This window comes from Leptodactylus fuscus, chromosome 3 (assembly GCF_031893055.1).
Source record: "Leptodactylus fuscus isolate aLepFus1 chromosome 3, aLepFus1.hap2, whole genome shotgun sequence".
Lineage (NCBI taxonomy): Eukaryota > Metazoa > Chordata > Amphibia > Anura > Leptodactylidae > Leptodactylus > Leptodactylus fuscus.
The window spans coordinates 93,332,585-93,345,274 of record NC_134267.1 but is presented as its reverse complement, the minus strand read 5'-3'; the positions used below and the strand labels follow the sequence as shown (position 1 = coordinate 93,345,274).

Sequence of the window (12,690 nt, the reverse complement as noted above, 5' to 3'; positions counted from 1 at the left end):
TTTACCAAGGGGAGGGAGATTTATTACATTGCGTAAAGGTAGTATTAGTGATGGGGGTATGGTCCAACCACATCCTATACAAGATAACAGAACTTTATCAAAGAGAGACTAGTCAGTAAAAAACATGCAAATCACGCAAGTACATTTCATGGGGGTGTGAAAAAAAAAGTATATACCATTTCATTCAGATGTTGGTAACTCCACACATCCATCAAACCTGAAGTGAAAAGATCTGATGGGGAGTTAGATGCACCAGATGTCTTAGTGTCGAAAGAGGACCATATAGTTTATTAAAACGTCAACATTTCAAGAAACTGTAGACCTAAATTATAAAGCACACGTTGTATTAATACAAGGGGCTACTAAAGTCTAGGACAGCGCTGCAGTACCTAAACCTCCGCTTTACATTGTACAGCAAGTAAGCAGCAAAGCTCTCAAGATGTAAACATTACCTGGAGTTCTTCTGACCCAGAATAGCTAGTCTGTTGGGGTCCAGTAATACCCCCTATAGATTTTAAACTGATGATCCATCCTAAAGTCAAGCCATCTGAAAGGTGGATAACCCCGTTTAATGGATTCACAAATGTGTATAAAAATTTCTCTCAAGGCCTTCAGAATCAGAAATATCTAAGATACAGCTGTAGAACTGAAAATGTTCTCCTTGGACTTACAGGAAATAACAGATATGTCGGAGGATGTTGCTGGTGCTTGCGCAGTCTAAGACATGTTAAAAATATCAGTGTTTCCCAAGCTTTTCATACTCAGGGCTGCCCTGGTATTTAAATCTCCTTAGGGCATCCATAGCAAAAAAATTTATAAAAGACAAAAAAATGTCCTAAGAATACAGATAACATTACGTGAAGGCATGCAGCCATTCACCCAGCCAACATACTACTGCCCCCTGGCAGGTTTCCAAGGCATCCCTGGGTGCCACAGCACCCCTGTTGGGAATCACTGATAATATAATAATAACAATACATGATAACACAATATGTAATCCACACACAGCCTGCAATGTCATTTTGTGAACCCTCACAAACAGGGCAAGAAGAGGTAGAAAGGTGGCTTAGAAAGAGCAGCCCTCAACTTCAGGCCAGGAGGTTTCCAACACACTCAGTTGTTTCAGTAATTCCCATTAACTGCAATTGGAATTAACATGGAATGACAAATTTTACTGCGACACTTATAAGTTGTGCATTCTGACAATATGGCCCTCAAACCAAAATAGGTGGTGCATTATAGAACTTACCTTAAGTATAAGCTTTCTCTATTATACAGTTATTGTGAAATAAGAAAACATTGTATCTATATAAAAATGGAAATGTCTGCATTATATACATATGTAACATAAAAATATTTATGATACCTGTAACTTATGTAAGGCACATCCTCACCAGTAGATTCTACAGGAAAAATCTAATCTGTACCTATAATCTAATAGCACCGAGAGCAATAAAGGAACCAACCTTGCAAAGTAGCCTGATCTTCTTTCCTTCTTTTCCTCCTTGCTGTCCATGTTGAATACTCTGAGCAGCCAAGGCAAGTTCCAGCGTCAGGAGATTATTTTCTTTTCACCGATTCATTTCCACTACTGTTCTTCCTGCTTTAACAACACAAAGAAGTGAATTTAATAGACAACCTGCTTTCCAAGTAATCAGACATCAACTACATCTCCTGACAGAAGGAGCAATAAACCCAGTGACATAAAACTGATCACATGGCATACGCAACGTGCCAAAAGGAAAACATAACCACTGCAAACAATAGGGAGAATTATTGCCTTACATAGTCTATGATATGTCATCAGGCTAAGACCAGACTATGACATTTATTTCACAATTTCTGCCTGAAGAAGCTGTTCATGAAACATTATATTCCATAATGTACTGCACACTCTAAGTGGCGCAATGGGGTGGACTTACTAAGCAACATGCACCAGCATTCTAACTTTATTTGTAGAAAAAAACCTTTATGGGTTGGGAGGGAAGAAGATTCATCGTTATGGTTACACCACTTTTTAAATGTCTTTAAATGCAACATAAAGGTATGTCTATCATTCGACAATCTCTCACTAGGAGATACACTACCCAAAAGTAGCTTATGAGATCATTTTTATAGATTGCGGAAAGACTCAGTCTCTACGTGTCTGAAATATCCCAACTTTTGTTGCAATCCAACATTTCCATCTGGATTTGTTATTTTTTTCTATCAATGAATGTACATTGGATGTAGTTACACTGCTCCAATACCTCTTTTTCATATTACTATTTCTAAAGAATATGGATAGCCAGTGCATGCTCATGTTCAGAGCGATGGAAGATAAAGGCTCCTTATGTTCTCTCGCTGCTATAATAAAATGTTTATGCCATGCCTAGTTCAGTTTTATTGCCACACTGGTACTGTTTACATAACCCAAAACAGAAGGAGGCATAGTACATAGGGTTTATGGACCTAGCTAAAAACTTTGTAACTACATTAGAATGCTTATCATGCAGTAAAAGCATCATTTGGGAAGATACTTTATTAGTGCTTACCATCAAAGTAATGTAATATATAAGCAGTTACTGGTACATTTCTAATGACAGGAGCTCAGCGGATCAACTAAAAAGAAGTACTGATATTTCTCAAGGAACAATGCAGCATTTTACATTTGGTATAAATTGCTTCTTCACTCGGGTCTTCTATATATGCCATATTAATATGACTTCTCAATAGCTACAGTAGATTAGACCTATGGGTAATCTGAAACTAAATATAGCCATTTTTTTTATGTTCGTGTTTGGTGGGAATAGCATAGAATTTAGGAGAAATGGGGAATAAAACTGACAAATTTGCTTGAAAACTAAAATATAAATACAGTTCCATATATATATATATATATATATATATATATATATATATATAATTAAGCTTATGTATTAATGTGTGTGTTTTGATTGGGCAGATAGTGTAAGGGGTGTAGTGACCCTGAGAGAGGAAGCGGAGTGCCCCTGTGCTGACCTCCAGAGCTGGCATTAGACATAAAACTCTTCAAGTTATGAAAGGGATTCCTCTTTCCCAGATAAAGATAAGTTGTTCAACCCCTCACCTCAAGAAGTAAGAGGAGGGGGGCACCCTAGCAGGGAGGTGTGCTTAAACACTAGCCTTAAGAAACTATGAGATATTAGAACTGATGTCACATCTGTGGACGCCAGGTAAGAAGGGTGTGTCAATTTCACTATAGAAGATTTTCCAAGCTCCTGGAACTAAAGATTTAAGTACACTTTCTACCAATAAGTATTTGGACACCTGTGGTAGAATAGAAAAACAACATCTATTCATATTGAATAGTTGGTAGAATCCAGCAGATGCTTCCTTACTAGAGATGAGCGAGTACTGTTCGGATCAGCCGATCCGAACAGCACGCTCGCATAGAAATGAATGGACGTAGCTGGCACGCGGGGGGTTAAGCGGCCGGCCGCCGTCAAAGCGGAAGTACCAGGTGCATCCATTCACTTCTATGGAGCGTGCTGTTCGGATCGGCTGATCCGAACAGTACTCGCTCATCTCTATTCCTTACAGATGGTATTGATCGACACAATACTTCCAGATGCCTGTTGAAACTCCTGGTGTATGTGAGCCATTGGTTGGGTGCGGTTTCTCTGGCCAGCACTCGTCGGTCTCTGTCTCCCAGTTTCAGGGGTCTGCTAACTCGGGGCACATTCCGACAATCACCGTTCACCTTCCACTTCGTAATCACATAGGCCATTGTCGATTTTGGGTAATTCAGTTCGCTTGCTATGTCCCTTAAGGATCAACCATTTCTGTGGTACCCCACAATTACCCCTTTCTCGAAATCGGACAACTCTGCACTTTGTGGCACCTTGCATGAAACTAATGCCAATGCTGTTTCCTATTTAACGGCGGAAGGTGTGATGAAGATCGCGACCACAGATATCTTTATTTGTATGAGTGTCCTTATTGGTAGTCAGTGTATTATTCTGTTTTTGTCCTATTTATTTAAAGGCTGTTTGCAATGTTGTTGATATGGTTAGATGCAAGGCCACAATAAAAGCAATAGCATAAGATTGGCCAATAACTGAGAGCAGTAGATACAGCTATTTAAAACTAGTACACCTCTATGAGCCACGACAGACCCCAGACACCTTCACCACACCTTACTGCAAGGCCAGTTGGACTTGTGCTGAATCTGGGAATTTGAATTGTCACCAAACAGAAAGATGTACCAATAATAAATGCACTGCTGCATAAACCAACACAAAGTCCACTAAAACTTACACAGTGACGTGAAGAGATAAGAAGTCATACAAGCACAAGTCAAAACCAGGAGAGAACGTAATATACAAAATCAGGAGACGAGAGTATCCGGGAAAGAAGCCAAGGGTCACAAATCAAAACAGGCATGTCGAGGGCAGAATCAGAAGGCAAATAGGGAATCCAGGGAGCAAGCCAGAGGTCAGTAAATAAACAGGTATACCCAGACAAGACATAGAGACACAAACTAGGAAGCAAAATAATTAATCTGCACCTATATCAGAAAGGAATAGCCTTATATAGGACTCTTCAGCTGCTAATGGCAATATACAACACAAAAGCTTTGCCAGGTAATTATGGCAACCTTAAAGAAGCAGCAGCTGAATTGACACTCCTGACAGTTGTGTTATTTTGTCATCTTTTCTTGTATATATACCACTGAAACCTTTGGGTATTACATTGTTAAATTTAAGGTTACTTTCTGTTTCTTTATAAATCCATTACCTTATTAAGGTTTGTTTGTGTCTGACTGTTGGAGAGATGCCCGTATACATTAGTGCGGTTTCCGGTGAGCTGGCAAATCAATGGTGGTGGCTCGGTGTATTTGGAGTGAGTGAACTGTGTTGGGGTGCAATTTAAGTTAAATTTGCAGCCTAAGTAAATGGTGAATGCAAGAATAAGTCAGTGTGACAAGGTCAGAGTCGCGTTTATGACTAATTGACCAATTATCCCGGGTAACTGTTGTTGTCCTAATTGATATGAGCTAAGGGTTAGCGATCAGGTAATTGACACCAGGCGCAGAGGTTGGTATTAACTCTTCTCTTAGTGGAGGAATGTGTGCTGACGCACTTTATTTAAGACCACCGGGGGTTAAATAGTAGCAGAGAAAGTAAGAGAGATAACAACAACGTAAATTTTCATATTCATTCCTGATTGGTAGGGTTCATCTCAATCAAACAGAAAAAGCTTAAGCAGTTCCATATACAGCCAGCTGCTCCTGGTCCTGCGTGGTAACCTTGGGGAGTTGTCTTCTGGTAGTAAGCCTTGCATTTGTTTTCCTTGCACTCTGAAGTGCAGGTGCCATCCTGTTATGGTTTGGGGATCCCTGACCACGGACTGGCCCCGGACTGATAACTTCTCAGTACGGTACAGGAAAAACATATATAAAAACAAACAATAATAAGTATGAGCAGTTTGGACTTCTAGTGTGGATCCTCCTACACCCTGCCTCGCACAACTAGAAGTAGCCGTGGGCCCGACTAACTTGCCTGAATGGGCACGAGCACAGCCGGAGAAGTAGCTAACCTGCAAAGGGAAATAGAGCCCCTGTCTAGCTTCACGTTTACGAAGGAGAGGCAGATACAGAACGAGCCCCCCATGGATGTCCAGACTTGGACTAACGGTGAACGTGAGTACACAAAAGCATAGGAAGAGAATAAACGTGAAACACAGAATAACTGAACTTAAGCAAGGGATAGGAAAAAACAGAACTTAGGATCACACACAAAAAACCCCTACCAAAATTCCAAACTTCCAAACAGAAAAATACCTAGGGCTCGCTGCGCCCGGAACACTATGTCTGGATACAAGCTCAATACTTAGCGAACCAGTCCTGTGTGAACAGGAGCAAGAAACTGGATGGGCCAGGATGCAGATGGTAGCAGCTTCAGACAACAGACATTCACTAGGAACAGACGTTTAAGACCGGCATCAGATAGCATGTGCAACAACCTTATATAGTAAGGAGAAAGCCTCGCCCATGGCCTGTAAAGTATTCAGCACTGCAGAGAACTTAACCCCTTCAGAGGCCAAGACACACCAGGCACTGATCCATCAGGCCACTCACCACGTGATCCACGCCCGAGTGCCAGAGCAGAAACTGCATGTCTGGTGTGAACATTCCCCTGCCGTGCATCAGGTGGTTCACGCACTGAATGTCGTCCGGACACTCTGCGCCTGAACCTAACAGGCCGAGACTGCTGAGACCGGGTCATAACACATACTCTTCTCAACATATCACTATATCCTGGTTTCAAGCATAAGCAACTATAGCTAGTATTCAGCTTTTAAGGATAACAATGTTTTTATACATTACATAATTATAAACTTGGAGTGGAGTTGGAGTAGAATTATAAAGTGGAGCGAGTTGCCCTCTGACAGCTACATCCATGTCACTTGCTAGGATAGCCCGTTTTCATTCTCCATTCTGTGATTAGGAAAATTTATCTTTGGTCCATAGTTGCATGTAGTTTTTTTTTTATGCACAGAAAGGTTAAGGTTACATAGTGTGAACATGCGTGTTCCCCTGCAAGTCAGCATAGCAAAAGCCATCAGACATTAAGTGGTTTTGGGTTAGACTAACTCAATCTGTGCGTAAAATCCAGAGAAATAATTGACTAATCACTTTGCATCATGGGCAGCAAATGGATGAGATTTAATGAAATCTCTTCTACAGTGCTACTACTACAGTTCATAGCAGTCATACACCATATGGGCTAGTCCATGTTGTTTCGTTTAAGCTGCTTAAAACACACTGGAGCAGATTAACTATTGTGATTAAGGCTAGACTCTAGTTCAAAAAGTACCAAAATGTGACTAATTTGGAACATCATGATGCCTCTTCTTTGAAATAAATTTTTTCTGACTTACTATTTGGGATGGATCTGATCCAAATTTTCCAAAAATTTCAGGTTCAACCAAACCCAAAATTTTGGGGGTCTGCCACTGACGAATCACTATTATACTCTTCAAAGGAGTAAAACTTCTGAGTAAGGCAGGGGCTTTGGTTTGGCATTTTGAAGTCTCTGCAAAGTGGATAGGATTCTAGCAAAATGCGCAGCAGGCACGCTGCGAATTCCCAAATGGCTGCAGTTATGGAAATTGCAGCATAACATTAAGGGTGCCTTCACACAGAGTTTACGCTCCGCTCATTCTGACACGTAAACTCATTCAGAGTGAGCGGCGTAAAACAGATCCCATTGACTTCAATGGGTGCCGGCTTACGTGCGCTACCCATTGAAATCAATAGGAGGCTTTTTTACCTATTGCTTTCAATGTGATACGTGCGTATCATATTGAAAGCAATAGGTAAAAAAGCCTCCCATTGACCCACCCAGCACCCATTGACGTTAGTGGGATCTGTTTTACGCCTTTACTGGGACTCCACTTTTTGTACTCTTGAGATCTTAAGAGACCTCAGAGCATAATAATAGAAGTTCCAGTTGGCTCAATGCTACCTGCTAGACTAAAGAACATGGCTTTGTAGATAAAAGTGGTGTGGTTTAAATGCAACAAAATTCACCAAATTGTGCCAAAATTTTGCCATAAAATTCTGGCTCAAAGAAAGACAACTGATAGGATGTAAAAAATTCAGACTAGAAAGTCGAAATGTACACCAGATTTGTCATCCAGCATCAGCCACTGTGCTAAAGCTGTCACTTTTTTTTTTACTGTACTAGTATTAGTAAATGTGGGTTACTATGTCTAAAAATGGCATATAAACAATCATTGGATACTTTTTTTTAAGTCCATTGCTATATAAATTTATATTATTTAGGCCCTTTCACCACCTGAACCAACTCCAACTCTTTACATCCTTTAACCCCTTCCTGACATCTGCCGTAACAGTATGGCAGATGTTGGGTATTTAAATATGGCGGTTTGCTCAGGAGCTGAGCAGCAGACATAGCTACCGAGTCTCTGCTATATTATACAGCAAAGACCCAGCGTCAAAGCCCAAGGTCAGTGCCCACACTGACCATTAAAACCCCTGGTGTCCCCTGACCAAGGCACCATTTTGCCAGCGGTACCTGGCAAGATCGAGATCCGGGGCCAACTTCCCTTTGCTATGACAGCCAGGAGCCTTTTGAAGGCTCCCAGGCTTATCTCCCATACATTTTTATGACAGGCTACTTTAAGCAGCCTGTCATACAAATGCCAATATTTTGCAATGAATTAGCATTGTAATACATTGCACTAGTGATCAGACCCCCTGGGGTTCAAGACCCTAAAGAACGAAGGGTTTAATTCAGTTTCTTTTCCCTAGAATACATATTAAAGTTACAAATTACAGTAAAATGCATACACATATGGTATCCGTGTGTCTGAAAGCGCCTGGTCAACAAACTTATGAAAATATTTTTTACGTATGGTTAAACGTTGGAGCACAAAAAAAAACGTTGTTTTTTTGCTGTTTTGTCTCTGATAAAAATTTGAGTATAAAGTTTTTAAATGAATTGACAAAATAGCAAAAAAAAAGATGCTCTATAAATATACATGGAAGTATAAAAAAGTTACTAACTGGACCCTCTACTGCCCCTCTAATTAGCAAATAGGGTGCTGAAATTAACAGAACTGATTGCTCAGAAATGGTGGAGGTTAGAGAAAAATACAATGGCACTGGAATCAGTGGAGAAGCACCTATTGAAGGATGCAAAGAGTTGGAGTTGGTGAAGGTGGTGAAACGTCTTTCATGAATAAGAAAACTACAATAAAAAGTAGGCATACTGTATGTAACTATTACTTCAATAGAAGTGTTAATTGTACAACAGTAAGGGCTAGTTCACATGGGGCAAGTTGGCAGTGAATTTTGATGGGGAATCCGCCTCAAAATCTGCTGCTCCCATTGACTTCAATGGGAGCCACTTGCTTGTTCTTTCTGCTAACTAGTAGCGGAAAAAAGAAGCAAGCTTCCCTATCCTGCCGCGGATGGCACATTCATTCGGGCCTAATCCATTGCGGAATGCCGTGTGAACTAGCCCTTAAACTGTCACACAAAACCAAATGTGACAAAGCTAGCATAAGTCCTGTACCTGGACTCTAATTGTGATTAATGGTGCAAGCTAAAAGCCGGTCAAATAGTGAAAGTCATAACTCACATCACAAAGTACAAGAAAACAAGCTCATTGTTTCAAAACCAATACTTAAGACAACTCAAAATGTTACATGCCACGTTTGATTCATTGTCATTGTGTTTCCCGAAAAACAAATAAAATCCACAAAACCAGACAGTACAGTACACTGTTATGCATAAACATGACAATGGCACAATCATTCAGGGAAACAAAAACATTTATTTAGCTGATCTCCATGCTGAACATACAGTACAGTTGCCAAAATTGAGGGGAAACTGGCATAAATAACCATTACGTGACAGTACCTTTCCATATCTCCCTCTCCATGGCACGAAAGATGCAATGCAATCTGCCAGGAGCATGTTATAAAGCAGAAGGAGCTGAGCAGATTGACACATTTTTTTGTTAGAAAAGATACAGGATAACTTGTCACATATATTTCTGTTCATTCTGGGCTTAGTAGTCACGCGGGTGTTCCTGCTCAGTCACTGACAGCTTATCGTGTGTAAGTGTGCATATAAAGATAGCTGCCAGTACGGTAAGTAGGACCGCCTATTTGACTCCAAGCCCAGAATGAACAATTTCTAATGAATCTTTTCCTACAAATCTGTATATCAATCTGCTCAGCTTCTCCTGCTACATTATATGCAACCTTAAGATTAGACTGCATTTTTATGGTGACAGATTCCTCTTAAACAAAATGTAATTTAAAGAGGACTTTTCATGCCCTCAGGCACATGCGCTTTTATATACTTGTAGAAAGCCGACAGTGAATTCAGCGTACTGTTGGTTTTCCCGTTATGTGCTCCGAGGCAAGAGATATCAGTGTTGTTACCAATAGCTCTTCACTGTCAGAAAGCTGTTCCTGACAGTCTAGCTGAGCTGTGGGGAACGCTCCTCCTCACAGTACGGTCCATAGCGCTATACTGTCAGATTACCACCCAGCGATGATGCTAAGCTGTGCTGAACGCCCCCAGTACTTGTCTATGGATGAGTACTGTCAGCCCAGCTAAACTGTCAGGAACGTCCTTCTGAAAGTGAAGAGCTATCGGTAACAGCACCGATAACTCTTGGCCTGGGGCACATAACGGGAAAAACAATAGTACGCTGAATTCAGTGCACTGTTGGCTTTCTAATGGTATATTATACTGCATGTGCCCAAGGACATGAAAGGTCCTCTTTAAATGTCCAATTAAAGGAAACTTGTCACATTATAAATGTCGTCCAATCTGTACGCAATGTGTTATAGAGCAGGGGGCACTCAGCAGACTGAGGTATAGGTTTGTAGGGGAATATTCAGTATAATTATAATATATATTATAAATAATATAATAATTATACTATTCATTGAAATCTATTCTAATAGTCAATAGCTCTTTGCTATTTAGTCAAGGAGGTGGTCTTATCAGTTAGTGACAACTATCTGTGTATGCATAGTCATAGAGGGGAGTCTGCCAGTCACTGATAGAACAGTCTCATTCACTTCACAAGAACTACCAACTGTATTTAATCATCTGTCAATGCAGCATCACTGAAGTTTTTTATTTGTGTGTATATACAACAAAAATCATTAGGGAGTCAAATGTCCATGTGTCATTCATCATCCGTGGATGACGCGGGGAAACACAGGGCAGGCTGTGACAAGCAGCACATTGACTGCAGCAGAGCCCAGAGGGAGAATATTGCCATGGACCCAATGGGTAGCTGCACAAATCAGCTATAACAGGGCACTTCCAACTAGCAATCTATAATGTAGAAAGAATGACACGAGAGGTAGGAGTGCTTATACAGTGGTGCAGCCATTTTATGAGATAAGGTTACACAAATGAATAAAGCTGAATGAGCCGAACACTACACAGTGTACATAAAGTACAGAACAACTGAAGTGTGATTTCCAAAAAGGGCCGCAATAATTCTTTGTAAAGTGGTAATAATATTTTCCATTCAGGCAAGTCCATAGCTCTTTTAATATATGACATATAATCTGGCCCCGCACAGATCAGGTACAGTAAAAGGCGGGGAGTGGACGCACTCTGTTCCTTTTCAAGTAATAGGTACAGAGCTGCCATTCCCCAGGTCCACCACTGTTCATTGGGCGGGTCTGCTTCAGTTATTCGAATAGGAGCAGACTACATCCGATCCCTGTCCTCTACCAGAAAAGCTGTTTTGTGCGGGGTCCAGATGTCAGACCCCCACAGATTAGATTGGTCACTAGTATGAGATATGCAATAGGTGCCAGCAACCCCTTTAAAAACCTTTTCAAAGTTAGAAAATACTATGGGGCAGATTTAAGAAACGGTCTAAATTAAAATGGAAGCTGTTTTGTGATTGGTTGCTATGGGCAACAAAGACAGTTTTAGAAATCTCCCTCTATGTCCCCAATTGCTCCAATGTCTAGGCTTCTACTCACCTTTTCATATAAATAAATCAGATATTGCTTATAATGTCTCTTCATTGTTTATTGCTTGTTGCCTAGGTTACAGACCACCACTCTGATTGGGCTGCTGACTCAGTCCTTGTTCCTGGGCACATATATTCTTTTCTCTCACTCTGCAAATTGCTTTCAGTTGCTGAGCCCTGATAAGTGCTAAAAAGGTTTCTTGATCAGAGGAAAAATGTTCACTTAATTGGCGACTATGATTTGGGTCATAGTTGCCTGGTTCTAACACCACATTTACCTTGTGCCAGTCCCTTTTATACCAATACAGAGTTATTTAAAGAAGTTTACCAACTAACACCAGTCCGATTCCAGTGTTTTCTGGGCACTATGCCAGTCTCTACTTCCTACTCCAGCAACAACGTCCAACACAGGCACGCGACCACTACAGCTCATTACTGGCCGCAGCAGTGACCTTCTATAGTCACTCAGTGCCTGCAGTGGTTACATGTTCTTATTGAGAGGAAATAGGAAATAGAGACCAGTAAAGGACATGGAAAACATCAGTAAGATAAATACATTGTCACTTGGTAACATGCTCAGCTATTTTTTAAATACTTTTCTTCTGGATAGACAACCCCTTTAATAATAGTGATAAATATATTCAGTGATCTCTCAGCACAGGACTATTTTGGAACATGACCAGAAATATCATCATAGAGTCAAACAAAGTAATGGCCAAGCTCTGTTCATGCGTGTAGCAGTGTAAAGACGACGGTGGGCCATAAGTCTCTACTTCAAACATACATCTATTATTGCTTTATAGTATAATATATTTTGACACACGTGTTATGGATGGAGAATCCTTAAAAAGTGAATTTCCTGTCATTTAAAAAAAATTGTTCCAGGCCCTGTTTTCTTCTGTAAGGAGAAATTTATCTGGAAAAAAGCAGTATTCTGCAAGAGTACACAGACTCTATTGCACTATTGCTGACCCTTACATTCCACCATCCTGCCAAACTCTGTTATTGTGTAACAGTTTATCTCTGCAAGATACAGCAGGGAAAAGTGCCTTAACCATGTTATATTTGCAGAAAGGGAATTAGTGGCAGTGATAAATATGGTACAATTCTCTGAGTTCATAGACAATAAGATAATAGGGCAGATTTACCAAACTGTGTGAAACTAAAGCCCCAAGTTGCAGAA

At 40.5% G+C, this 12,690-nt stretch overlaps 1 protein-coding gene across 3 annotated transcripts in view; it reads right to left on the bottom strand.

Annotated features, from left to right (window-relative positions):
- Window positions 1–12,690, bottom strand: part of NCOA7 (nuclear receptor coactivator 7) — a 103,271-nt gene that overhangs the window by 78,360 nt on the left and 12,221 nt on the right. For 2 of the 3 annotated variants that reach the window (XM_075267974.1, XM_075267976.1), the window contains exon 2: window positions 1,467–1,603. In XM_075267974.1, the coding sequence (XP_075124075.1) occupies window positions 1,467–1,516 (50 nt within the window). In that variant the 5' untranslated portion in view covers window positions 1,517–1,603. The remainder of the gene's footprint in view (window positions 1–1,466; window positions 1,604–12,690) is intronic. The other variant, XM_075267975.1, reaches the window with a different exon arrangement.